We start from the raw sequence: 24,695 nt of genomic DNA on the forward strand, positions 1-24,695 counted from the left end.
TGGCTTTTTCTTAATTCTTATCCTTCTTAACCTCCCTGCAGCATTTTGACACTTTTGATTGCCCTTTTTTCCTTGAAATTGTCTTCTCTAGTTTTTCTTGACTCTTTTCTGGCTCTCTGCCTGCCTGTCCAACTGTACCTTTGGTCTCCTTTGCTGTATCTTCATTTAGGTCAAGTAGGTGGTACAGTGAATAGAGTGCTGAGTCTGGATCCAGACTCCAGTTCAAATCCAGCCCAGGCACTTACTAGCTATGTGACCCTAGGCAAGTCACTTAACTCTTGTTTGCCTTAGTTTCCTCAACTTTAAAATGAAAATGATAGCAACATTTATATCACAAGGTTGTTGTGAGGATTACATGAGATACACCGTAAAGCTCTTAGCACAGTGCTTGGCACATAGTAAGTGCTATACAAATGTTTATTCCCCTCATTAGACATCTAGAAGGAGATGTCCTCTAGACATCTTAAATTCAGTGTCTAAAACTGAACTTATTCTTTTTCCTCCAAAACCATCCCCCTCTTCCTAACTTCTTTATTATTGTCAAGGTTGTTCCTAATCATGTTCCTAATTATTCAACCTGTCACCCTTGCCTCCTCACTGACTCTCCATCTCCATCTCCAATTAATTGTTAAGTCCAGTCCAGTTGTTTATATCTCTTAAGTACACTTTTGTCTTTCTTTTGACACTGCATGCATTCTTATTCATGCTTTTATCATCACTTTACCTTTCTTTACCCTCTCCTCTCCAACCTCATGTGAGAATTATTACTTATATATCCAAAATTGCTGTAGAACATTTCTGATTGGATGTGGACTCTAAGAGGGCCTGACTATGTATAAAAAACAAATCTGAACACTGGAAAGTTGAAGGTGCTAAAAGTAAGAAGTCATATTAACATGCTAATTTTCTTTTTCTTTTCTGTTTTAACTATTTAAGTCATTTGACTCCCAATCAGCAGATCTGCCTGGCTGGAGAGATTCTCCTTGGGCTTCCCAGGATCCCATGTTGAGAATTTTCCGAAAACACTCATGTTATATATCTGTTTTGAGCTTATTGTGGTACATGGTACAAGAAATGGGCCAAAACTTAATTTCTCTGAGATAGCTTTCCAGCTTTTTGTTTTAGTTTCTGTCAGATAGGAAGTTCCTGAGAATTAGAAATACTTTCAACACTATTTCTTAACATTGAGTTGCAATGTGAATTCTTTCATGGTTATAAGTAAGAGGCAACAAAAGCATATATAAATTAAAATTGACAGATGATTTCAAAATTTCTTTCCATCCAGTTTTTATTCCAAATCTGTGAAAATGTAAGAAGTGACAAAACTGATTGCTTATTTTCTGATAGAAATGTTAATGGAGAATGAAATAGTCCAAAAAAAGGAGGAGATAGGAGCGAGACAGAAGAGTAGGCTTGGGTAGTTTCCAAACAAAATAATCAATTTTCAAAATTATCTCTAAACAATAAATGACTAGTCTGGATTTCAGAAAATTTAGGTTCTCAGGTTTATTCTGCACCTGAATTATTACATGACTATAATAACAAGTCATTTTGCTGTACTGTATGTGGTATTGAACTCTAAGTTATGAAAACCTGTCTTCCAGTCCTGTCTCTTCTGCTTTCTATCTTTATGACCCTGGGCAAATGGCTTACATTTCTTTTTGGCAACTTCCTAGGACTTCCCTAAATCCTGGATAGATTGCTTTCTCAGTTGGTGAATGTATTTTCTACAGGGGAGACCTCTCCTCTGATGGAATTTGGAGCCTCTTAGTAGTATAAGAACAACTTAAGTCTCCTACCTGTTTTGGAATCTCAGAAGCTATGTAGTTTAACATGTCCCTGAAAAAAGTCTCTAAAATTGTAAAATTATTTATCCTTTTATTTTTACATTTGTATTGTGAGATTTAATATGTGTATGATTACTCCTGAAAGTTGGAAAATGTGTGAATAGTCTTGCTGTTTGGTTTTCCTTGAGATATGGAAAGGGAAGTAGTTAATAGCTTTTGTCTTTTGCGTAATAGTAATTCATTGGATCAGAGATTGAATTGGGTTCAAAAGTTAAAGTTCTGGAGGCTTATTTTTTGAAACGCACTTACGGTAATATGGTATTGATGAGTGCTATGGGGTTGAATCATTACTAATTCCCCTTCCCTCTTTTGTGGTATGGCAACTGTAATATGCCTTTTTTAAAAATGTTGAGGGAGGGGGGTGAAGAAAGTGGTAGAAAATGGATTAACTTTTGTACATAAATTTTCTTTAGGTACCATCTTCCAGTCCATGTCCCTGGTCACCATGCTGTCAGCCCTCACTATGTGGTTTTGCCATTATCTACTGATTACTTGGCCTTAAAGCCTGTGACAGATATGCTGAGAATAGCTTGGAACTTGTCACGGTGCCATGGAATTGATAACCTGCTGAAAGAGATAAACTCTGAAAATGAAGCCCAGGAGTAAGCTGTTAATAATTTGTTCACTATTCACAATTCATATTTTAGTGAGTTATGATTATCTTTTCCCTCCTAGGTTAAGTAGGTTTTTTGCCACTTGGTTATTCAAGGTTGAGTGCTTTCAATTTTCCTAATTTTCACTTGGTTTCAAAAGCATTAGATATTCCTGTTTATTTTAAAATTTGATTTTTATGTATTGTTGACCTTTCTGGAATGGTAGCAGATTTAAATAAAAAATATTTAAATGCATACATTATCTAAAATTAAGCAATTTGGTAAATGTCTAGAGCTCCCTAATAAAAGTAAATAGATTTTTTTTCTAGAAGCATTATTCAACCAAAGGAATATCATTTCATCATGCTATTATGAGAACGGGCAGTGTGTATGATACATAAGTGCTAGTGTATAGCGCTAAACTATGCACACAGCAACTATTTTGCTTTTCCTTATGAACTAACCTTACAACTCAAGAAAATTAAGGCAACTGAGGCTCATGAATACGGATGTTACATGTATACTAAAATTTGAATTTTCTTTCTTGCTGTTAGGAGAGAAATGCTTTACATGGTCTGTTAATTTTCCGTATGAATTTTCTTTTTTTCAGAATTTTAGATTCACTGAAGTTATCCACAGAAGACATCCTTACTCTAAAGATTATACACACAGATAGTGGATTGGAAGATTGTCGCTCTTCTATTATTCAAGCTGAAGGCCATGAGGGAGTCAAGGCCGCTGTCACTAGAATGAACTTATATCTTCTAAATGACAGACTTTCTTTCAAGGGTGTTAATGGCCCTTGTGGTGCTGTCTTAAAGACTTCTGCTTGGCACCAAGAGCTAAACAGGTCAGTTTAAAATCAAGACTTCTAGTTATAAAAATATAGCAGATTATTTTTGTGTTTAGCATTGAATCTTTGAAGAAAATATGTGATCCCAGTGTAGATCTCATAAAGAGAATCTTTTTCATTATTATTTTTAAAAAACCCCACCTACTCTTTGATATACAAACAATAAATACATAAATGAATAAATAAACACATAAAAATTCTAATTAAGCAGTGGTGAGCTAGAGATCCTGATGTAAGTTGTCTGGCAATGTAACCCCATAGAAATCATTGAGACTTGATGTGATAATACCTGTGATGCAAACATGGCTGTGGAATCCCTTATTCAGAGGCTATAAGGTAGATAAAGAGGAGGGGGAGGTTGCATATTAAGATATTTTGTTGTTCAGTCTTCAGTAGTTTCTGACTTCTCATGATCATACCAGGGGTTTTCTGGATAAAGATACTGAAATTGTTTGCTATGTCCTTGTCCTCATTTTACAGAAGAGAAAACTGAGGCAAACAGACTTGCTCAGGGTCACACAGTAAGTGACTGAGGCCAGATTTGAACTCAAGAAGATGAGTCTTCCTGACTCCAGGCCTGGCACTCAATCCACTGTGCCACCTAGTTGCCCTTTAAGAAGATATGCTCATGAGGAAATCTGGCAACCAGAAGGGGGCAAGCTTTGTGGAATAGGTGTAGGTAGGTGAAGTTAGAAGCAGAAGTGATCTTGTTGTTAGATACCACCGTAGACCATATAGACAACAGAAGGAAATAAATTAATCTGGGAAACAGATCATAAGCCAGGTACTTAAGAAAGAAATACTTAGAAGGGGTATATTACAGGTTTCTTTCATATATGAGCAGTATATAACAGAGATGAGACACTTAAGTTATTTAGATGTCTGCTAGTATTCTCTTTGCCAGAGCAGAGCAAATACTTGCTTGACTTGCTTTAATGAAATTTCATTCTTCAGAATGTGAAGGAACCAATAAAGGTAAATCTAATTTTCAGCAACAAGGATGGAACTGGCTGCTGATGTGGAAAAGGGAATTTTGTGGAGAACTGGCTGTTCAGCCTTTGGAATAGAAGAAAGCTAGGAATAGTTGGACATGTACCTTAGATTTTGGGACAGCAGATTTCAAGAGCTCTGATGAAGAGAGAGAGGACTGTACTTAGAGTCAGGATGACTTAAAACACTTAATAGCTTTGTGACCCTGAACAGATAGCTTGGCTTTTCGCAGCTGAGGAAACTGATGTCCATAGAAGTTAAATTATTTGTCCAAAATTATGGTAAGTGTAAGAGTAGGATTTGAATTTAGATCTCCTAACATTAAATACAAAAATGTTAAACTAGAACCACATTTTGTCATATGTGCATGTGGAGCAAGATAAACATTGTAAGTAAGATAAATCAGTTTCCTCATCTGTAAAATGGCAATACTTTACAAGGTTGTTGCCATCTTATGAGGTTGTTGTAAAGTTCTTTGCAATCCTAGTGCTATATAAATGATAGCTATTATTATGATAAGATTTGGGAGACTTGGTTAGACAATAATTTATCTGAAAGATAATTTGGGAGTTTTAGTGGACTACAAGCTACAGTATCACTCAACAGTGTGCTGTGATACCTCTCAAAAAGTAAATATAATCCTGGGCTGCTTTAGACAGGTAGTGTATCCTGGAATAAAGAGCTGACATTTTTGTTGTGTTCTGCCTGGTCAGATTCCATTTACCGTATTGAATTCATTTCTGGGTATCTCATTTAAGGAAGGACATCAGTAATCCAGGAAGTGTCCAGAGAAGGGCACCCAAGGTGTTGAAAGATTTCAAATTCATGAACTTGAATTTATAAATATTGTTTCAGTGTCCTGGATATTTATTCTTGAGAAGGAAAAATTTAACATACAGGTTCCGTAAAGTGTTTGACACATTATTCTGTAGAATAGGGGTTAGATTTGTTTGACCTGGCACAACATAAGCAGAACTAGGAAAAAAGAAATAAATTTAGGTATGATGAAAGGAAGACCATTATTACACTTAGCACTATTCAAAACAGGAATGGGCTGAAGCAGTGGACTTCTCTTCACTATAGATTTTCAAACAGAAACTGGGTAGTCATTTCTTAGATAACTTAATAGGTATCCTGTGTCAATTAAGTATTGGATTAGATAGCAAAACTTGGAAGTTTTGCAATTTTATGATATTGTTGAACTTTTTAAAAAAGCTGTTCATTAGCTTCTGATAATTTTGTTAATTTCTTCTAGTTGGACCTAACATCTAATCATAGAAACTTATTTATTATCAGTATGGGATACATGGATCAAATATCATATAAATAGGATGAGCAATTTAGAAGTATGTATTACATTAATATGTCTTTCATAAAGTTACTCATAAAAATAGTTTCTTTTACTAGTCTAAATTCTATAGAATGATTAGAATGTGACACCCCCTTTGGATATAGAAGGTATGTCATAGGTTATAATTTTTAATAAGTTGAACTGATCACATGTCTGTATTTAAAAAGTCAAGGTACTTTCAATGTTTATCTTACTCTGCAAGTGTATATGGTAAAATGTGGTTTTAAATAGTTTCTATGTTAAATTAAAAATAAAAAAATTTTGTATTTGGATTTAGGGGACCTAACATATAGCCTTCTGAGATAGTGTGTAATTCCTTAAGTCAAGAATTGTTTCTTTTTCTTCTTTTTCTCCTGTTCTCAACATCTAATACGTAACATGTGCTTAATAAATCCTTGTTAACTGATTAATTTCTTCTTAGCTTGCAATATTTTTTTCTTTTATCTAAAGTACTGGAAAGTTTTTTTTATTTATATGTATAGGGTTGTTAAGTTTTGAATTTCATTTCATTTGGGTGAACTGTGGATTATGTCTTTATACTTTTCCCTTTGGTCCTAATAGTTTTGGGCAATTTTCTTTTATAATTTTGTGAATAGGTATTTTTTAATAATGTTTTTCTGGGAGCTTAGCAAATCTTTTAAAAATCAAATCAATTTTTTAAAATTCAAAAATAGTTAACTATTATTAATATCTTGTTTTTCCATCACCCATACTTCCTAATATATCTTTCTCTCTTACTCTCAGAGAGCCATCTCTTATCCCAAAGAATAATATGGGGAAGAAATTTTAAAAAAAATCCACACATTAAATCTGAAATTATTCGCACTACATGATCCACACTTATAGTTCCCCACCATCTTGGAGAGAGAAGGGAGGGGAGAATATTGCCACATTTCTTCTTTGCTATTAAACTTGGTTATTATAATTTCACAGCATTCAGTTTTGATTGTTTTGTTATTCTTTCCATTTGCATTGTTTTCTTGCATGTTGTAGTTTTGTTTACTTTTTCTTAATTTTGTTTACTTTGTTTTCTATCTTCCCACAGTCATGTACACAATTTAATTATTCATTCACTAATTAGCAGGCATCTGTCCTTTGCTACTATGAAAAGTGCTGCTGAAAAGAAATTTTTTTTTAATGTATGTGACTTTTTTATGTCTTTGGGCTATATGCCTTGTAGTAGAGTCTCTGAGTCAAAGGATAGATTATAATAATTTTCTTAGCACAATTCCAAATTGTTTTCCAGAATGGTTGGACCAATGAACAGTTTGACCAGTAGAATAGTAACATGCCTATCTTCCAGCAACTCCTCTGATGCTAACTGTTCTTGTAAGGTGAAACCTTAGTTTGGGTTTTTCTTTTTTCATTTTTCTTCTAATTGACTTGGAGACATATATTGATATAATTGCTAACACTTTGCACTTCTTTTGACAACTCTGTATCCTTTGTTAATTTATCCATTGTAAAATGGATCTTTGTCTCAAATATTTTTGTTAGTTCCCTCCTACACCCTTGCAGAGATTCTTGAAACAAAGGCTATTTTTCCCCCCAGTTGATGATTACTTCTCCTCTCATCCTCGTTGTATTACTTTTGTTTGGGCAAGAGATATTCAATGTCATATGACTAAAATTATCCATTTTATGCCCTGTGATTGTTTCTATCCGTTTTTGGTGAAGTATTTTTCTAGCCATAGCTGTGAATCTAACTTTTAAAAAAATGTTCTGGTCTTTGATATTTAGGTCATTCCCATTTGGATATAATATAATATATGATGGAAGATATTTATCAAAGCTTAATTTCTGTCAAAATATTTTCTGGTAATTCTTGTCTAGTAGGAAGTTTTTCACCAAGTAATTCATGTTATCATGTTGATCAAATACTTGAATTGATTCTATTTGTTGATTCTATTTCTTCATAATCAAATCTTTGTACTGATTTACTTTTTTTATTTCTTAACTAATACCAAATAATTTTGATAACTGCTTTAGAGCATAATTTTAGGTCTAAAAGTCCTATTTCCTTTCTCCTATTTTTTTTTTCATTTTTTACTTGCAATTCTAGATCTTTTTCCTCCACATGATTTTGTTATTATTTTGTTTAGCTCTACAAAGTAGCTCCTTGGTGTTTGGATTGGTAAAACACTAATTCTATGAAATAATTTTGGTAATATTGCTTTTCTTATATTGGTATTGCCCAGGCATGTGTACTAAGTACTTAAATTATTTGAGTTCTTTTTTATTCTTTTTTTTACTGTGAACTGAATAATCAGTAACATACAAACATTTTGATATGTAAACAAGAAAAATGATTGTATAAGAAATTGTGAACTCTGTTTAAGACTCAACATTTCTCTTGTATGTACTGATCTTCCTAATTTGAATTTAAGTCCCTTGAGGGTAGGCACTGATTTTGCTTTTGTATTGTTTTCCTTTGCATCCCCCTAGTGCTTAGTACAGCATCTGGCACATAATATGCAATTACTATATGCTTGTTTATTGATTGAATAATTAGTGTTTGGGGATGTATATTTATATACACATATATACATATACATAATTTAACAATAAAGTAACAAATTTGCTCGATGTTGCCTTTTTTTACTTTCTTTGGTTTTCTTACATGCAGGTGTGTGATGGAGTTGGTTCACACTAACTCAACTGGTAAATTTTTGGTGTGAGCATTTACACTTTGGGATATCAGCAAATGCTACAAATTTTTGTTTTGTAATTACTTAGACTTAAGAAAGTGATGAAGAAAATGTTAATCATGCAAATTAAACTTCAAAATATATCATAAATGCATTTTTAGAATCTCTTGTTTTACCAGAACATCCCAGCTTATATGCATTAAAAATAATTATTAATCCTCCTTTAAAAAGAAAAAAACCCCAAAACTTCTGTTACTCCCTACTAATTCAGTCCTTCCACCTTACTCCACAGAAAAAAAGTCAACACATTGCCCCTTTCAAATAATATGTGTTCCATTTTGCTCCTTTCATCTGTCACCTCTCTTTTGATTGGTAGGTCTTCAGGCTTCTGAAATCCTGTTGGCTGCTGTGGTAATTTCAGTTGTTTATCTTTGTGGAACATTATGCACTTGTATATATGTTATGTATGTATGTACGTATATACATACACATTCATATGTGCAAATATATGTATGTATGTGAGTTTATATCTGTGTATGTGTCATAATAATTTATCCACACTGTTGTCACAATTAATTTCTTTGCTTATTCTCTAGTGTTTTCTAAGTAAACAATATCATCCACAAATGGGGATAGTTTTGTCCTTTTTTCTTATCTTTGGTTAGTCAGCAAGTATTTATTAATGACTTATTATTTGCTCAGTACTATACAAAATGCTGGGGTTATAAAAAAGACAAACACCATCTCTGCCCTCAAGAAGCCTACCTTCTAATGGGAAAGACAGTATTTAGTTTAGAATGACATAGAGTTTGTGGTTTGAGTGACTGGGAGGATAGTGGTACCTTCAAAATTAGTAGAAAAGCTGGGAAGAGGAGAGTTTTTGAGAAAAGATAATGAGTTCTGTTTTGATATGTTGAATTTGAGATGCCTACAGGACATCCACATAAAAGTGCCCAAGAGGCCACTGGTAATGTATGAATATAGCTCAGGAGAGAGACTAGGGATGCATAAATATACTTGGGAATCATATGCATAGAGATTATATTTGAACCCATGGGAGTTGACATATACATAGATTGAGAAGAAAAGTGAGCTCAAGACTGAGCCTTGATAACTTTAAAGAGGGCAGTTTCATGATGACTTTATAAGCCAGATATAATGATATTATAAGCCAGCTTGCAGAAGTTTTAAAAAGACTGTGATAAGAGAAGTGTAAGTACTGAGTGTAGATAAAGTTCTCAAGGATTTTAGCCAGGAAAGGGAGGAGAGATATAGCAGGGTAGATGACAGGGATGATAGGATCAAAAAAGATTTATTTTTGTTAAAGGATGGAGGAGATTTGCATATATATTGCATATTTGTAGGTTACATGGTTACATTTTGAGGTTGAAGGAGGAGGGGGGAGAAATCAGGAGGCCATTGGCATCAAGGGCTCATACAGAGAAGTTTGTCTGGGCAACAGGGGTTGACTTAATGTGAGACTGAAGTTAACTAATAATGGAAGATGATTGAATGGTGGAAGGGATGAGGAGGGAGAAAAGGGAGCTCTTGGTAAATGTCTTAGTTTTTTCAGTGAATTATGAGGTGATGTCCACAGTGAAGGAGGGAAAAGAGGAGGAAGAAAGGGTTTTGGGAAGCTTGAGGAGAGACAACATTTGGAACAGCTTCTTTGGAGAGTCACATAGCAAATTGTTTAGGGGTGGAATTGAATATTTGCTTTGTTGCGAGCAGGTCTTGCTTGAGATCAGATAACATAAATTTGTAATGGTCTCATTCTGCATGATTTTGTGATTTCCTCCAGTTTATTTCAGCAAGTGAATAGAAGGGAATGTTGTAGATGGTGGCAGTAATCCAGGATTTTGTTTTGGCAAGCCGTGATTGAAGATAGTACAAGGGGGAAAGGGATTTTTGGCATGGAGTAGTGTTGATTTTATGAAAGGCTTAAATAGAGAAGGGAGACATATATAATCAGTGAAGGCAGGGTTGGTAGCCAGGGAAGAAGCTGAATGATGGAGGGAATGGAGGTCATGGATATAAAGATTAGGGGTTATAAAGCATAGGAAAAGATAGAATGTTAAAAGATAATGATTTGATAAAGGGATATCAGACTTTATGAACAAATAAGTGAAACATTGGTAGGTGATACCAGGGTAGGAAGCCAACAGGTAAGTTGGGTCTTATCCTTTACCACATCCCTGGTGCTGTAGATGCTTTAAATTACTCTTGTTTTATTGCCATTGTTGACATCTAGATCTCTGTCAGATAGTGACAAGGAAAAGGGAAATCTTTGCTTTATTCCTGTATTTACTGAGATTTATTTATTTATATTATGCATATTTTTATATATTTATATCATTTTTTGTATTTAATATTTCGTAGTTGCATGTAATGATAGTTTTTGATTTTAGAATATGTTGTTTGTCATTTTGAGTTTAAAAGTATCACTATTGTAAGATTACATTTTGTACACAGAAGGGGTAATCATTTATAATCCAATTACTTTAGTATTTCGTATCATGGAATTAGCTACATCTTATTATTGATTGCTATTTTTTATATTTCGTAATTTGATAATTTTGTAACATTTTTCAAAAACCAATTAATCCTGTATTGTGTTTTGCATTGCAGGTTTCTACAAGTACTTCCTGCTTGTCCTGAAGATGAGAAGCTTCTGGCTGATATCATGTGTTTTATTAATAAATTATTGAGGGAACATAAGAATGGTCCAGTTACAGAATTTCTTGATTGGATTCTGGAAATACTTCTTAAACATGTAAGTTTACATGTATGAAATAACTTTTTTTAGGTTTGAAGTAATCTCTAAAAATCATTACTCAAGTATTATTGGAAAATGAGTAGTTTATGGAATTTTGCTAAATGAATCTATATCCTGTGGCCTAGTTAATGAAAGACCCGTAATAATGATTCTTTGTTGGGTGGATGCTAACTATGTGAATGATATTTAATACTAATAACTTCTATTTATCTGGTGCTTTAACGTTGTACAAATCTCTTTTTCCACCACAGCCCTGTGAGATAGATAGTACAAATATTATTTTCCCCGTTTTACAGATGATCAGTTAAGGTTCAGATAGGGAACTTTGTTTGGTCATTGTCACTGCTAGTCAGTGTCAGGGACAGAGTGAGAACCCCGTTTGCTGAATTCATTGTTCTCTTTGCCACTACATCTGGAAACATTTTCTAGAAAAAATTCATTCTTAAGGATTCTCTAGGTACTAGCCCATGTGCCTATAAAAATAGTAGGAAGAAGCATAATGGATTGTTTGCAGTCTGGAGAAACGTAAGTTTGCATCCCATCTGTGACACTTACTACTCCTAACAATAATAGCCAATATCTTTATAGTGCTTTAAAGTTTGTAAAGCACTGTACATATATTATCTCATTTTATCCTCAACAACCCTGGGAAGTTTGGTGCAATCATAACAGCACCTAATAATGCAAAATAATCATCATTTTCCAGATGAGCCTAGTGAGACAGATAGAGAAGTTAATTGACTGACTGGTCCAGGGTCACACAGCTAGTGTCCAAAGCCAAATTTGTCCTCTTTAAAAAAAGGAAATAATGAAATCCGTAGTTACCTGGTAGGCCTGTTGTGAGCCACATGAGTACAATAATGTATATCAGGTACTTTGCAAGCCTTCAAGTGCTATATAACTGTCATCAGCTCTTATTAACAATAAAACTGTTTAGTGTATTTATATGCTGATATCTTACTGAAGTGCAAATAGAATTGGGCAGAGATATACCTCTACAAGCATAGAAGAATAAAAGGGTTAGGAGAATAGTGCAGAAGAAGACTAGGATAGGAGCTTAGGTTTCAGTTCTTGTTATAGGAGATAAAATTAATACAGAGATAACAGCATTTACCTTTACAAACACTTTGGCTTTAAATACTTTAAGGTTCCTTCCAGGTCTAAATTTATGACCCTGTAACCTTAAGATCCACATCCTAAGGAGCCTACAAACAAACAAAAAAAACCAACCTGCCAGTCTGATGAACAACAGTTCCTAAGGAGTTAATGGTTCTTTCAAAATATCATGTGTGAAGAAATGCAATTTTAAGAAAATAATGGCACTTTTTGTTCCCTGTAGTCTCCTTTTATTTACTGAAGGAGGTAGATTTCCATTTAAATATAATTCGTTGAGTGATTTGGATAGTTTATGAAATGTTTAAAAATATATTTTTTCTACATAAAAATGTTAATTTTACACATATATGTATATTATAGAAATGTAAGGAACTTTTGAGCAAATTTGACCATACATACACAATTTAGAAAACAAAATACATTATAAAAATTCATTTTTAGGAAATTTTTGCCATAGTAAAATAAAATTTTATTCACCACAGTATTTTAATTTTTAAAATACAATTCCATTTAACATTTATTTTTAATTACTTGAAAGCCACCCTGACATATCCTTATTTCTATTTGTGTTTTGATGCTTTGACTATGATCCTGGCATAGGCTTTATTTTCTGCCAGACGATCAACCTAGCTAAGTAAACAGATATTCAGCACCAATAGTTTAGCCAATGGTTGATTAGTTATTTAGACACAGCAATCCAGGAAATAAACAGAAATAACAAAATGAACTTTATTCATCTGTAGTTTCCTTTCTTCAGTGTTAGTGACAGAAAGAGGTAAAAAATGATAGAAGGTGCTAAGACCAATTTTTAGACTGTGTATAAAAATTAGTTTAACTATTGGTATTCTTAGGTACAAGATCCTTGTTCAAAATTAGCCCAATTCATCTATTATTTGAGGAACTGAATCATAACAGTATTGGAATTTTCATTATAAATACAACCAGAAGATGTTTCAGTCAAATGAAAAGAGTGATTATAGGTTTTCTTTGTAAACGCAAGTGAACATGTTGGCTGGATTGGTTTTTTATGTTTCAAAGGCAGTATGAAATTTTATGATGATAGAGTATATAGAGAACTGGATCTGGAGTCAGGATGATTTGAATTCAAAACCAGCCTCAGATACTTACTAGCTGTGTGAACCTGGACAAGTCACTTAACCTCTGCCTGCCTTAGTTTCCTTATCTCCTAAAATGGGAATAATAACAGCACTTACCTTCTGAAGTGCCAGTACAATATTCACAGTGCCTACAGCAGTCACGAATATGCCAATGTAATTCTGAATCCCGAAATACCACAGATTCTCCACATGGAAGACAGAACCAAAACATTTCTTCAAACACCAGAAAGCCAAATCCATCATAGTAACAAAGAAAGCTATACACAACAACAATGCAGAAGGCAACAGCAGCCCCAAACCTTCCCTCTGTTAGGCTTCCCACAAACCAGCTCCATTAAACAAATCACAAGCAGGCTCCCTTACACAAAATGCCCTTCTCTTACCCACAGCCAGCTTCCTGCTTGCCTGCATCCTTCCCAGCTCTGATTGCTCTCTAACTTCAGCCCTGTTCTAGCTCCTTCTCTTCCTGTTCCACCCTTTCCTGTGCCACTCATTTAGCAAGCTCCTCCCACCATAGGCTCTATGTGATTCAGACTTCTTTGTGACCCAGGCAGGTCACATGTGCTTGTTTTTTTGTTTGTTTTTGTTTTTTTGTTTTTTTGTTTATTTAACTTTTAACATTCATTTTCACAAAATTTTGGGTTACAAATTTTCTCCCCTTTTATCCCCTCCCCCCCCCAAACACCAAGCATTCTAATTGCCCCTATGACCAATCTGCTCTCTCTTCTATCATCTCTCTCTGCCCTTGTCTCCGTCTTCTCTTTTGTCCTGTAGGGCCAGATAGCTTTCTATACCCCTTTACCTGTATTTCTTATTTCCTAGTGGCAAGAACATTACTCGACAGTTGATCCTAACCCTTTGAGTTCCAACTTCTTTACCTCCCTCCCTCTCCACCCCTTCCCTTTGGAAGGCAAGCAATTCAATATAGGCCAAATCTATGTAGTTTTGCAAATGACTTCCATAATAGTTGTATTGTATAGGACTAACTATATTTCCCTCCATCCTATCCTGTCCCCCATTACTTCTATACTCTTTTGATCCTATCCCTCCCCATGAGTGTCAACCTCGAATTGCACTCTCCTCCCCATGCCCTCCCTTCTATCATCCCCCCCACCCTGCTTATCCCCTTCTCCCCCACTTTCCTGTATTGTAAGATAGGTTTTCATACCAAAATGAGTGTGCATTTTATTCTTTCCTTTAGTGGAATGTGATGAGAGTAGACTTCATGTTTTTCTCTCACCTCCCCTCTTTACCCCTCCACTAATGAGTCTTTTGCTTGCCTCTTTTATGAGAGATAATTTGCCCCATTCAATTTCTCCCTTTCTCCTCCCAATATCTTTCTCTCTCACTGCTTGATTTCATTTTTTTTTTTAAGATATGATCCCATCCTCTTCAATTCGCTCTGTGCACTCTGTCTCTATGTATGTGTGTGTGTGTGTGTGTGTGTGCATGTGTGTGTGTGTAATCCCACCCAGTACCCAGATACTGAAATGTTTCAAGAGTTACAAATATTGTCTTTCCATGTAGGAATGTAAACAGTTCAACTTTAGTAAGCCCCTTATGACTTCTCCTTGCTGTTCACCTTTTCATGGTTCTCTTCATTCTTGTGTTTGGAAGTCAAATTTTCTTTTCAGCTCTGGTCTTTTCATCAAGAATGATTGAAAATCCTCTATTTCATTGAAAGACCAATTTTTCCCCTGAAGTATTATACTCAGTTTTGCTGGGTAGGTGATTCTTGGTTTTAGTCCTAGTTCCTTTGACTTCTGGAATATCCTATTCCATGTCCTTCAATCCCTTAATGTAGAAGCTGTTAGATCTTGTGTTATCCTGATTGTATTTCCACAATACTTGAATTGTTTCTTTCTAGCTGCTTGCAATATTTTCTCCTTGCCCTGGGAACTCTGGAATTTGGCCACAATGTTCCTAGGAGTTTCTCTTTTTGGATCTCTTTCAGGCGGTGTTCTGTGGATTCCTTGAATATTTATTTTGCCCTCTGGTTCTAGAATCTCAGGGCAGTTTTCCTTGATAATTTCATGAAAGATGATGTTTAGGCTCTTCTTTTGATCATGGCTTTCAGGTAGTCCCATAATTTTTAAATTGTCTCTCCTGGATCTATTTTCCAGGTCAGTTGTTTTTCCAATGAGATATTTCACATTATCTTCCATTTTTCCATTCTTCTGGCTTTGTTCTGTGATTTCTTGCTTTCTCATAAAGTTCTTAGCCTCCATTCTAATTATGAAAGAACTATTTTCTTCAGTGAGCTTTTGAATCTCCTTTTCCATTTGGCTAATTCTGCTTTTGAAAGCATTCTTCTCCTCATTGGCTTTTTGAACCTCTTTTGCCAATTGAGTTAGGCTAGTTTTCAAGGTGTTATTTTCTTCAAGATTTTTTTGGGTGTCCTTTAGCAGGGAGCTGATTTGCTGTTTATGCTTTGACTTCATGTCTCTCATTTCTCTTCCCAGTTTTTCCTCCACCTCTCTAACTTGATTTTCAAAATTCTTTTTGAGCTCTTCCATGGCCTAAGCCCATTGGGTAGGCTGGGACACAGAAGCCTTGATTTCTGTGTCTTTGCCTGATGGTAAGCATTGTTCTTCCTCATCAGAAAGGCAGGGAGGAAATGCCTGTTCACCAAGAAAGTAACCTTCTATAGTCTTATTTCTTTTCCCTTTTCTGGGCATTTTCCCAGCCAGTGACTTGACCTCTGAATATTTTCCTCACACCCACCTCGCCTCCTGATCCTCCCAGCCAGCATTTGGGGTCTGAGATTCAAATGCTGCTTCCAGCCTCAGGGCTTTGGGCGGGGGCAGGGCTGCTATTCAGTGTGAGATTAAGTTCAGATGCTTAGGTGGGGGCAGGGCCGCCTCTCAGGCTCAGTTCTCTCAGGGAGTTTATGCACAGACCTTCAACAATGGATCCAGGCTCCTGCTTGCTTGGGGAGCCCCAGTCTGCCGCCGCCCCTCAGCTTCTGTCTCCCGAGGGGGCCCGAGCCATGGGGGCACCCCACTCCCCTCTCAACCCGCCAAAGAGACTCTCTCACCGACCCCCGTCACCTGTGGGTGGAGGGACTTGTGCGGCCGCTGGAGATCCTGTCCCTGAAGCCTGCTCAGATCTGTTCCTCTCGGTGCTGCGGCTGCGGCAGGGCTGCACTCAGCTCCCAGTCCCGCTGCCCAGTCCGCAGCGCGAAGGACCTTTTGCGAGAGGTTTGCAGGTCTCTCTGGAACAGAAATCTCCCTCGCTCTAATGTTCTGTGGCCTCTGGGTGCAGAATTCGCCGTGAGTTACTTCTTTGTAGTTGTTCTATGGGTTGTGGGTTCGGAGCTATGTGTATGTGCGTCTTTCTACTCCACCATCTTGGCTCCGCCCCCACATGTACTTGTTAATGGATGGGAAAGACTTTCCAATTAAGAAGCAAAATTGCATTAAGAATAAGCAAAATAAATTATCACTACACCTTCCTGTGTGGTTGGGAGGATAAAATGAGACAATACTTGTAAAACACTTTATAAGCCTTAAAACATGACTTGTTTTATTATTATTATTATTACTACTTTTAGTAATAATTGTCTTACATTGCCTACGAAGAGCATAAACAAAAGATTTCTGTAAGGATAATTCTGTTTTATGCCATTAATGTCTGTTCCACAGGATGACGTAGAGAAATTCCCAGAAGAATTTAATAAGACTCTTAAAATTATTTCAGCCTATAGCATAATATTCAGTTACCTCAGTGCAAAGGTCAGCATAGGAAGAAACGATGAAAAATATGGCTCACAATTAAGAGAATAAAGAGTCCAAAGGCTTTTATGTGAGATGGAAGCTTCATCTATGTATCATAAATTTTTTTTTAAGAAGAGATTTGGGAGTTGCTGGACATAACACAGCGAGCCATGAATCAACATACATTTTTTGTGCCAGACACTGTGTGAACTGCTAAAAAATTATAAAGAAAGGCAAAAACACAATCCCCCACCCTTGAGGATCTCATATTCCAATATATTTAACAACATGTAAATAATTAATTACAAGTTATATTTAATGGCAGTGGAAGGTATCCTTAACAAGAAATCACTAGGAATGGGAAGAAGACTGGAAAAGGACTCTTCTAGAAGACAGGATTTGAGCTGAGTCTTGAAGGAAGATGAATCCAAGAAGCAAAATCATTCTAAGTCCCAGGACCATTCCATGCATGGAGGATAGCCAGTTAAAAAGCAGGACCCAGGAGATATAGTACAAGGAACAGTAAAGTAGACCTATGGGGCTATAGGATAGAGTCTGTGGATGAGGGAGTGAAGTGTAAGGGGAGTGGAAAAGGTAGGAAAGGTTAAGATTGTAAAGGACTTTAAATACCAAACAGAACATTTCATATTTGATCCTGTAGGTAATAAGAGATGACTACAGTTTATTTAATAAAGGGATGACATGATCCAGCTCTGCTTCAGGAAAATAACTTTGTCATCTGAGTAGAAAGTGGGGAGACACAAATGATATTTTTAACATTTAACAGAGAGGAAACAACTGGCTACTAATATGTAAGTCATTCTTGAGTCAGCTGACTATATAGTCAGATCATCAACTTGTTAGAAAAATAAAAACCAAAACCATATTGGAAAATAGGATAAAAATGAAAAGGAAATGTGTGGTGCAGCCTGATACATTTAATCAAGCTATTGTTGAAGGAGTAGCTTAGCATTAGTAGTTAGGGGAATTGGCCTGCATGCCAGGAAGCCCTAGGACCAAAGTCCTGCATTTGATACATATAAATACCTAAATGGACATACAAATCTCATTAATGTGGGTATTTCATCTAGTAACGATCACAACCTTACCTTGCCTGCCCATCCTGTGGTTCTCTTCTCTGTGTTCTCCTGTAAATTTACCACAAGGAGTTCTCCCAGAATGGTGGCACTTTTTTGATTTTTGAAGGGTTACCTGTAGAACACATGGACTGCCCAGTGGTTCTCTTTCTTGATCTTATCACATGACCAGCCTATTTTTTTCTTTTTTCCCTCATATTAATATAAGTAGTGCTTAATAGAGGCTTAATTGAATAATTGATTGACTCTTTATCCACTAATAAGTATTTGGTGAGAAATCAAACAATATGCTTGCCAAAGATATTCTTCACTGTCATGGAGGAGATCTGGGTACTGGTTGAATAGGTTCTTCCTATGTAAATTGTAGGATCACAGATTTAGAGTTCTAAGGGACAGTGAGATTCTTCATATGCTTCTATTTATAGGTGATGTCATGCTTGATTTATCAAGCCCCATAACATTGCAGACTGTTCTAAATGAGACTCATATGCATTTTGATGTTTGTGCTAATGATACAAATGAAAAACTAAGTAGACAATATAATATGTTGTTCAGAATATTATTTGCCCTTGGTTAGAAAGCTTCTTGAGTTATCCCATCAGTTTGTGTCTATATTTGCATACACATATATATGCGTGTGTTTATACACATATATGTGTGTATATCCACAGATGCATATAGCATCTCAAAGGTCTTATTACAGTTTCAAGTTTTAATACGTGGGAAATAAGTTGGCCCCAAAATTAAGCAGTAGAGCAGGCTAGGTAATAATTTCAAGATTCTCCCTGAAACAATAGCATATTTTTGTAATACATTGATGTCAGTCATATAACTGAAGTCTCCAAAAAACTGAAATTGAAAAACATAGAGAATATGAGGAGACATGGTGAGTTTGGGCAGATTTCAACCAATTATAAGCGAGGAATTATTGAAGAGAAATAGAGTTGAGTGTTATCAAAGAAATATTAAGAGAAAATGTATATTTATATATATATATATATATATACACATGTGCTTATGTGCAAATATAGATATAGTTTTTTGCTTTTAACATTTCTTTGATAACATTTTTATAATATGTGTGTTTGTGTGTATGTGTATGTGCATACACACTGGACTGGTAACATGATGAAGCTATAAGTACTGTAGTACACAATAAAATTTTTGATTTGAAGGTACAATCATGTCTATTAAAGGCACTCTTTGCGATTGCATTTACCCAAAAATCTTTAGAATTCTTTTGCTTTTTTATTTGTAACTTCTTAAAATAATATTAAATAATGTTTTGGTTAATTATTTAGCTTTCCATAATGTCAAAAACTTCTATATTCTTTTAGTTCATTCCCGAGGCAACTACTAGAGTGTTAAGAATAATGATTTTGAAAATCAGTATAGTGGAATTAAGTAATGCCTAGTGGATTTAAAATTAATAAATGGAGCGAGATGACCCAAACAAAAAGAAACCAGAAAATATGCTCAGGCAAGAGAAACGCTTGTAGAAATTCTAATAAAATATCTTTGTATCTTTCTAAATTATTTGGAAAGACTAAAATGAGTAAGAAAAGATTTAACTAAGTCACAGACGTAGTACATCAGAAGGGTTGTTTCAATGATACTACATGTAAAAAATGCTATAAATGTTAGAGTAGGAAAAGATAACCTCAAGCATACTTAGCAGAAACATTAGAAAATTACTGCTTAATTCACAAAATTTGAAGAGAAATCAGTAAGGTGGAGGAGAGGAGGGATAACATAAACTCTTAAATTTGAAATTTCTGTACATATATTGTGTAGGGACATTAAAATTTGTAAACAACATGTTTACTGGACTTAATCCAGAATTTTCCCATCTTACTTAAATTACTATTTGTATTAAGTTGTTTATTATATTTAGGGGACAGCTAGGTGGCACATTGAATAGAGCACTGGCCCTGGAGTCAGCAGTTCCTGAGTTCAAATCCATCCTCAATCACTTGACACTTACTACAGGTGTGACCTTGGGCAAGTCACTTAACCCCAGTTGCCTTGTCTTTCCCCCTCCCTAAAACAACAACAAAAAAAATAAAAAAATTGTGTTGATCATATTTAACAATAGCTAAACATTTTGATTCTTCTAGATGAAGATGATCTAGGTGAAGATCATCTTCATCTTAAATGACTGTTCAAAATTGTTCTAAAAATTTTAATTGTAAAAAGGTTGCTTTTTTTCTTTTGGGATTACATAGAATTGCAAACTTCTCAGCTGACTTTTCACTGATGAGTGTGAAATTGGATATGAAGAGGAAAAGTAGTGTGTGAAAAAGAAAATGAGCCATCATTATAGAAATCACTGTGTTTTTGAGGTCATCAGTGAAAAAATAATGACCCAAGTAGATGGTTTAAATTAGGATTGAATACTGATGTCCAAAGACAAAGATTTCAGGAATGAGTAGATACTTGTGATCAATAGGCACCAATTAGATCAATCTGTTTCCTCCTTTGCACTGTACTTGAGGAAAGGCAATTCATTCTGCTTTCTTAGAACTAATACTCCTAAAGGTTCATTTAATCTGAATTTTGACATATAAATTTTAGTTATGTTAAAAACTAAAAAAAAAAAAATCTCATTTTAAAAAGCAGTCTTTCTAGATACAAAGCATAAGCAATATATATTTTAAAGTAATGGCTATATGCCACTATGAGATCTATCCATCGCATCTTCTTTCAACCCCTTTTCCTTTTGCCTTCAATCTTTCCTGACATTAGAGTCTTTTCTAGTGAGTCCTGTCTTTTCATTATGTGGCCAAAGTACTTAAGTTTTAGTTTCAGTGTTTGACCTTCCCGGTGTGTAGCCTGAATTAATTTTGTTAAGTATTGACTGATTTGACCTCCTTGCTGTCCAAGGTACCCACAATAGTCTTCTCTAACATCGCAGTTCAAAAGCAGCATTGATTCTGTGAGGCTTAATTTACCATATAGTCCCCCTCTCACAGCCATACATTCCTACTGGAAAAACCATAGCTTTGATTATACAGACCTTTGTCGGCAAAATGATGTCTTTGTTTTTTAAGTATTCTTTCCGAATTTTCTATAGTTTTCCTTCCAAAGAGCAAGTAATTTTAATTTCATTACTGAAGTTGCCATCTGCAGTGACCTTTGAGCCCAAGAATATAAAATCTGCTACTGCTTTCATTTCTTCTCCCTCTATTTGCCAGGAAGTGATGGGCCCAGTTGCCAAGATCTTCATTTTTTGGGGTTCTTTTTGATGTTAAGCTTCAAGCCAGCTTTTACATTGTTGTCTTTTACCCTCTTCAAGAGACTTCTTTATTCCTCTTCACTTTTCTGCCATCAGAATAATTGGGATACATGTCAAGAAAATCCCAGAATTGAAAAGGCTATCAAATACTATCTAAAGCCAGCCCAAACATGAGGAAAAATATCCTTTTCAGTGGTACTTAACAAGTGATCAGATAGTCATTGCTTAAATATTTGCAGGGAGGGTTTACCTACCATGGCAATCTATTCTGCTTTTGAATAATTCTGATTATTATGAAGATTTTCCTAACACGCTGAAATCTTTCTTTGTATTTTCATTTAATCAATGAACTTTATTAAACATCTGTTATCTACCGGTCACTGTATGAGATGTTAGAGATACAAAGATCTTCTTTTTCTGCTCTTTGGGACCAAGCAGAATAAGAATAATCCTTCTTCCATTTGACAGCCTTTAAATACTTAACGACAGCTATCATATCCATCATATATCTTCTTTTCTCTAGGTAAATGCTATTTACTTCGACAAGTACTGATAAAGTGATTTTGTGGCCTTTTACCATGCTAGTTGCTCTCTTGTGGATACTTACTAGCTTTTATATGGCCCCAAATTGAACATAAGATCACAGATGTGGTCTGACTGGAGCACAATATATAAAAGGGCTAGAACCTCTCTTTTAGACATTATGCTTCTCTTATATTCTAAGATCATATTGGTGATCACCTTTCGTATTTTTCATATTGGAGTTCAACTTTCCACTGTTCTCTGTCTTCAAATCCCTGTACCACCTTTCATGTTGCAACAGGAAAATACCTTTCAAAACTCCAACCCTCGGTTACCCATACCATCTGCCTTCTACTTTGTATGCTGCTCGGTACCAGTAGGGGGAGTCACAATATAGTCACAATATAGTCTGTTGGTGTGGTTATTTTGGTCATATGTGCCAAAGAGGAGGTATATATATAAAGATTGTAATATAGACTTAAGGCTGGATAAAACCTTCTAAATAGACAATAGACAATAAGTCTACAACAAATTTATGTCATCTCATCTCAGATGGTCCCTGAGTCGTGCATTGTTTTTACTTTTGCCTGTTGATGCTCTGTTGCACTTCCCAGTCTATTCTAAAACTTCACTTCTTTCCTCAAACCATCTACATAATGCATTCCTTCTCTTGAGCAGACTGCCTCATATTCAAGAAAATAAAAGCTTTACTTGAGCTCTGATTTCTCTCCAGTTAGATACCTCAGATGCTCTAAGCATCATCCATCATGTTTCCATTCCCTACAATTTAATTTCTGTCTTGGAAGAAAAGATGGCTCTTCTCTTTATCAAGACTAACCCTTCTACTTATATTCTTAATTCCATACTTTTCCCATCTCATTTGGGAACATGGCCTTTCTATCATCTGTCTCTTAAAATATTTTATAAATGTTATTAATATTAAGTAGATACAGAGCCAGCTTTGGAGTCAGGAAGACCTAGTTTTCAGTCCTACTTCTGACACAGACTGGCTGTGTGACTGTGGAAAGGTCCCTGGCTTCTCGGAGCCCTAGACTGTGAGTTGCAGAACAGGTGCAAATATTCATTGGCATGGGAAGTTTCCTCACTAGAAGGAATTCTCTATGCCAATGAAATCAGAACATTTAGAAGAAAGATGGAGCTTTTCCCTCTTCTTCTCCTGCTTTTTTTCTTAAAGGAAACCCCAAAAATGCATCTCATTACAAATAGGGTTTCATATGTACACAAAATTTTGAAATTTTAGAAGTGAATGGAACCTTAGAGTTTATCTAGTCCAAGCCATTTTTTAAACAAACGATGCTGGTGCCCAAAGAGAGTAAATGATTTGCCCAGAGTTGTACCAGGTAACAGGAGAGCTGGGAGCCAACTAAGGTCTTATAACATTCAGACCAGTGGTTTTTTTCACTGTGCCACATTTATAGCCTGCATATTGCCTTTTTAACAATGTACATGGAGACCTAAGTGGCACAGTGGATAGAATACCAAGTCTGGAATCAAGAAGATTAATCTTCCTGAGTTCAAATCTGGCCTCAGGCATTTACTAGCCATGTGACCCGGGGCAAGTCACTTAACCTTGTTTGCCTATGTTTCCTCATCTGGAGCTGGAAAAGGAAATAGCAAATCATTCCAGTATCTTTGTCAAGAAAACTGCAAATGGTACAGAGTCAGATATGTTTGAAAAACCACTGAATAGCTCTGAGCATACTTCTATCTATTTCTCTGTTTTGGCTAATAAGAAATATGATATTTATTTTATTCATTTATTCAGATCATGATATAACATATTGAGACTTCGTAGCATGTTTAATATTTTGTTTTTACAACAATAGTATAATTAATAGTACTTCAAAATACCAAATTATTAGTAATTCTATGAAATTGTGTAGGCATATTTAGTATTTTTTTAGTATCATAGGAAAGGAAATTTTTAAGTAACATTTAAAATTAATAAGACTTTTGACATAAACTATAGCTATTATGCAATTAGAGTCTTTGTATGTGTGTAACTTAGTTGTTTTTACAAACATGAAATGTAGCTTGTTGAGTAGATAATATCACAGACCAATTATTATTTTAAATGTTCTTTTCAAAAATTTTACTTTTAGAATCCGAATCCACTTTTAGAACTCCTTGGGCAGTCAGAAACGCAAGAGCAAGAAGAAGCAGCTGACACTCAGACCACTGTCAAACAACGACTACGAAAGGAACTGATGACTTTCTTTAATAACTTACTACTCATATTCATGGGAGTAACAGACCGGTAGGTACTCATATTCATGGATGTAACAGACCAGTATGTCTGTATTTAAAGATGCAGTCATATTGTTAGAGCTTTAGTAATAAGGCTTTTCATTGAAGACATTGCAATCTTTCACATTGAGGGAAAAAGTTTGTGGCATAGTCTTCTGTTCCGTTAGTGTGGTTATTTTGGTCATATGTGCCAAAGAGGAGGTGTATATATATAAAAAAGATTGTAATATAGACTTAAGGCTAGACAAAACCTTCTAAATCATCAGTCTAATATCTTCCTTTTAGAAGATTTAGATTTTTCCAAAAATGCTGAAATCTCTTTTTATACTTTAGAATCTATGATTCTGAATATTTTCCAGTTGTCTTGAGCAATTAGCAATGCCACTAAGAGGCATTCATTAATGTAAATATTCTTTGTCTTCACCCAAGATGTACTTGGCTTCACTGTCTCCTCAGATGGGCCAAACCAGGTTGAGGTTAACTGAGGGGTCTTGAACTCATTAGTGAAGTAGAATGATGTCTATCCCAAGCATGTGAAGACTTCCTCTGGCAGATTGGGCAGATG

General features: G+C 35.3%; 1 protein-coding gene across 4 annotated transcripts in view; it reads left to right on the top strand.

Annotated features, from left to right (window-relative positions):
• The window catches only part of RTTN (rotatin), a 216,018-nt gene that overhangs the window by 84,186 nt on the left and 107,137 nt on the right, over positions 1–24,695 (top strand). For all 4 annotated transcript variants that reach the window (XR_011966004.1, XM_072604121.1, XM_072604122.1 and 1 more), the window contains exons 24-27: positions 2,261–2,449; positions 3,051–3,290; positions 10,911–11,055; positions 23,986–24,140. Coding sequence is in view for 3 of the 4 variants with exons in the window: in XM_072604121.1 (XP_072460222.1) it covers positions 2,261–2,449; positions 3,051–3,290; positions 10,911–11,055; positions 23,986–24,140 (729 nt within the window). In the remaining variant the exon portion in view is untranslated. The remainder of the gene's footprint in view (positions 1–2,260; positions 2,450–3,050; positions 3,291–10,910; positions 11,056–23,985; positions 24,141–24,695) is intronic.

The sequence above is a fragment of the Notamacropus eugenii genome, chromosome 4 (assembly GCF_028372415.1).
Source record: "Notamacropus eugenii isolate mMacEug1 chromosome 4, mMacEug1.pri_v2, whole genome shotgun sequence".
Classification (NCBI taxonomy): domain Eukaryota; kingdom Metazoa; phylum Chordata; class Mammalia; order Diprotodontia; family Macropodidae; genus Notamacropus; species Notamacropus eugenii.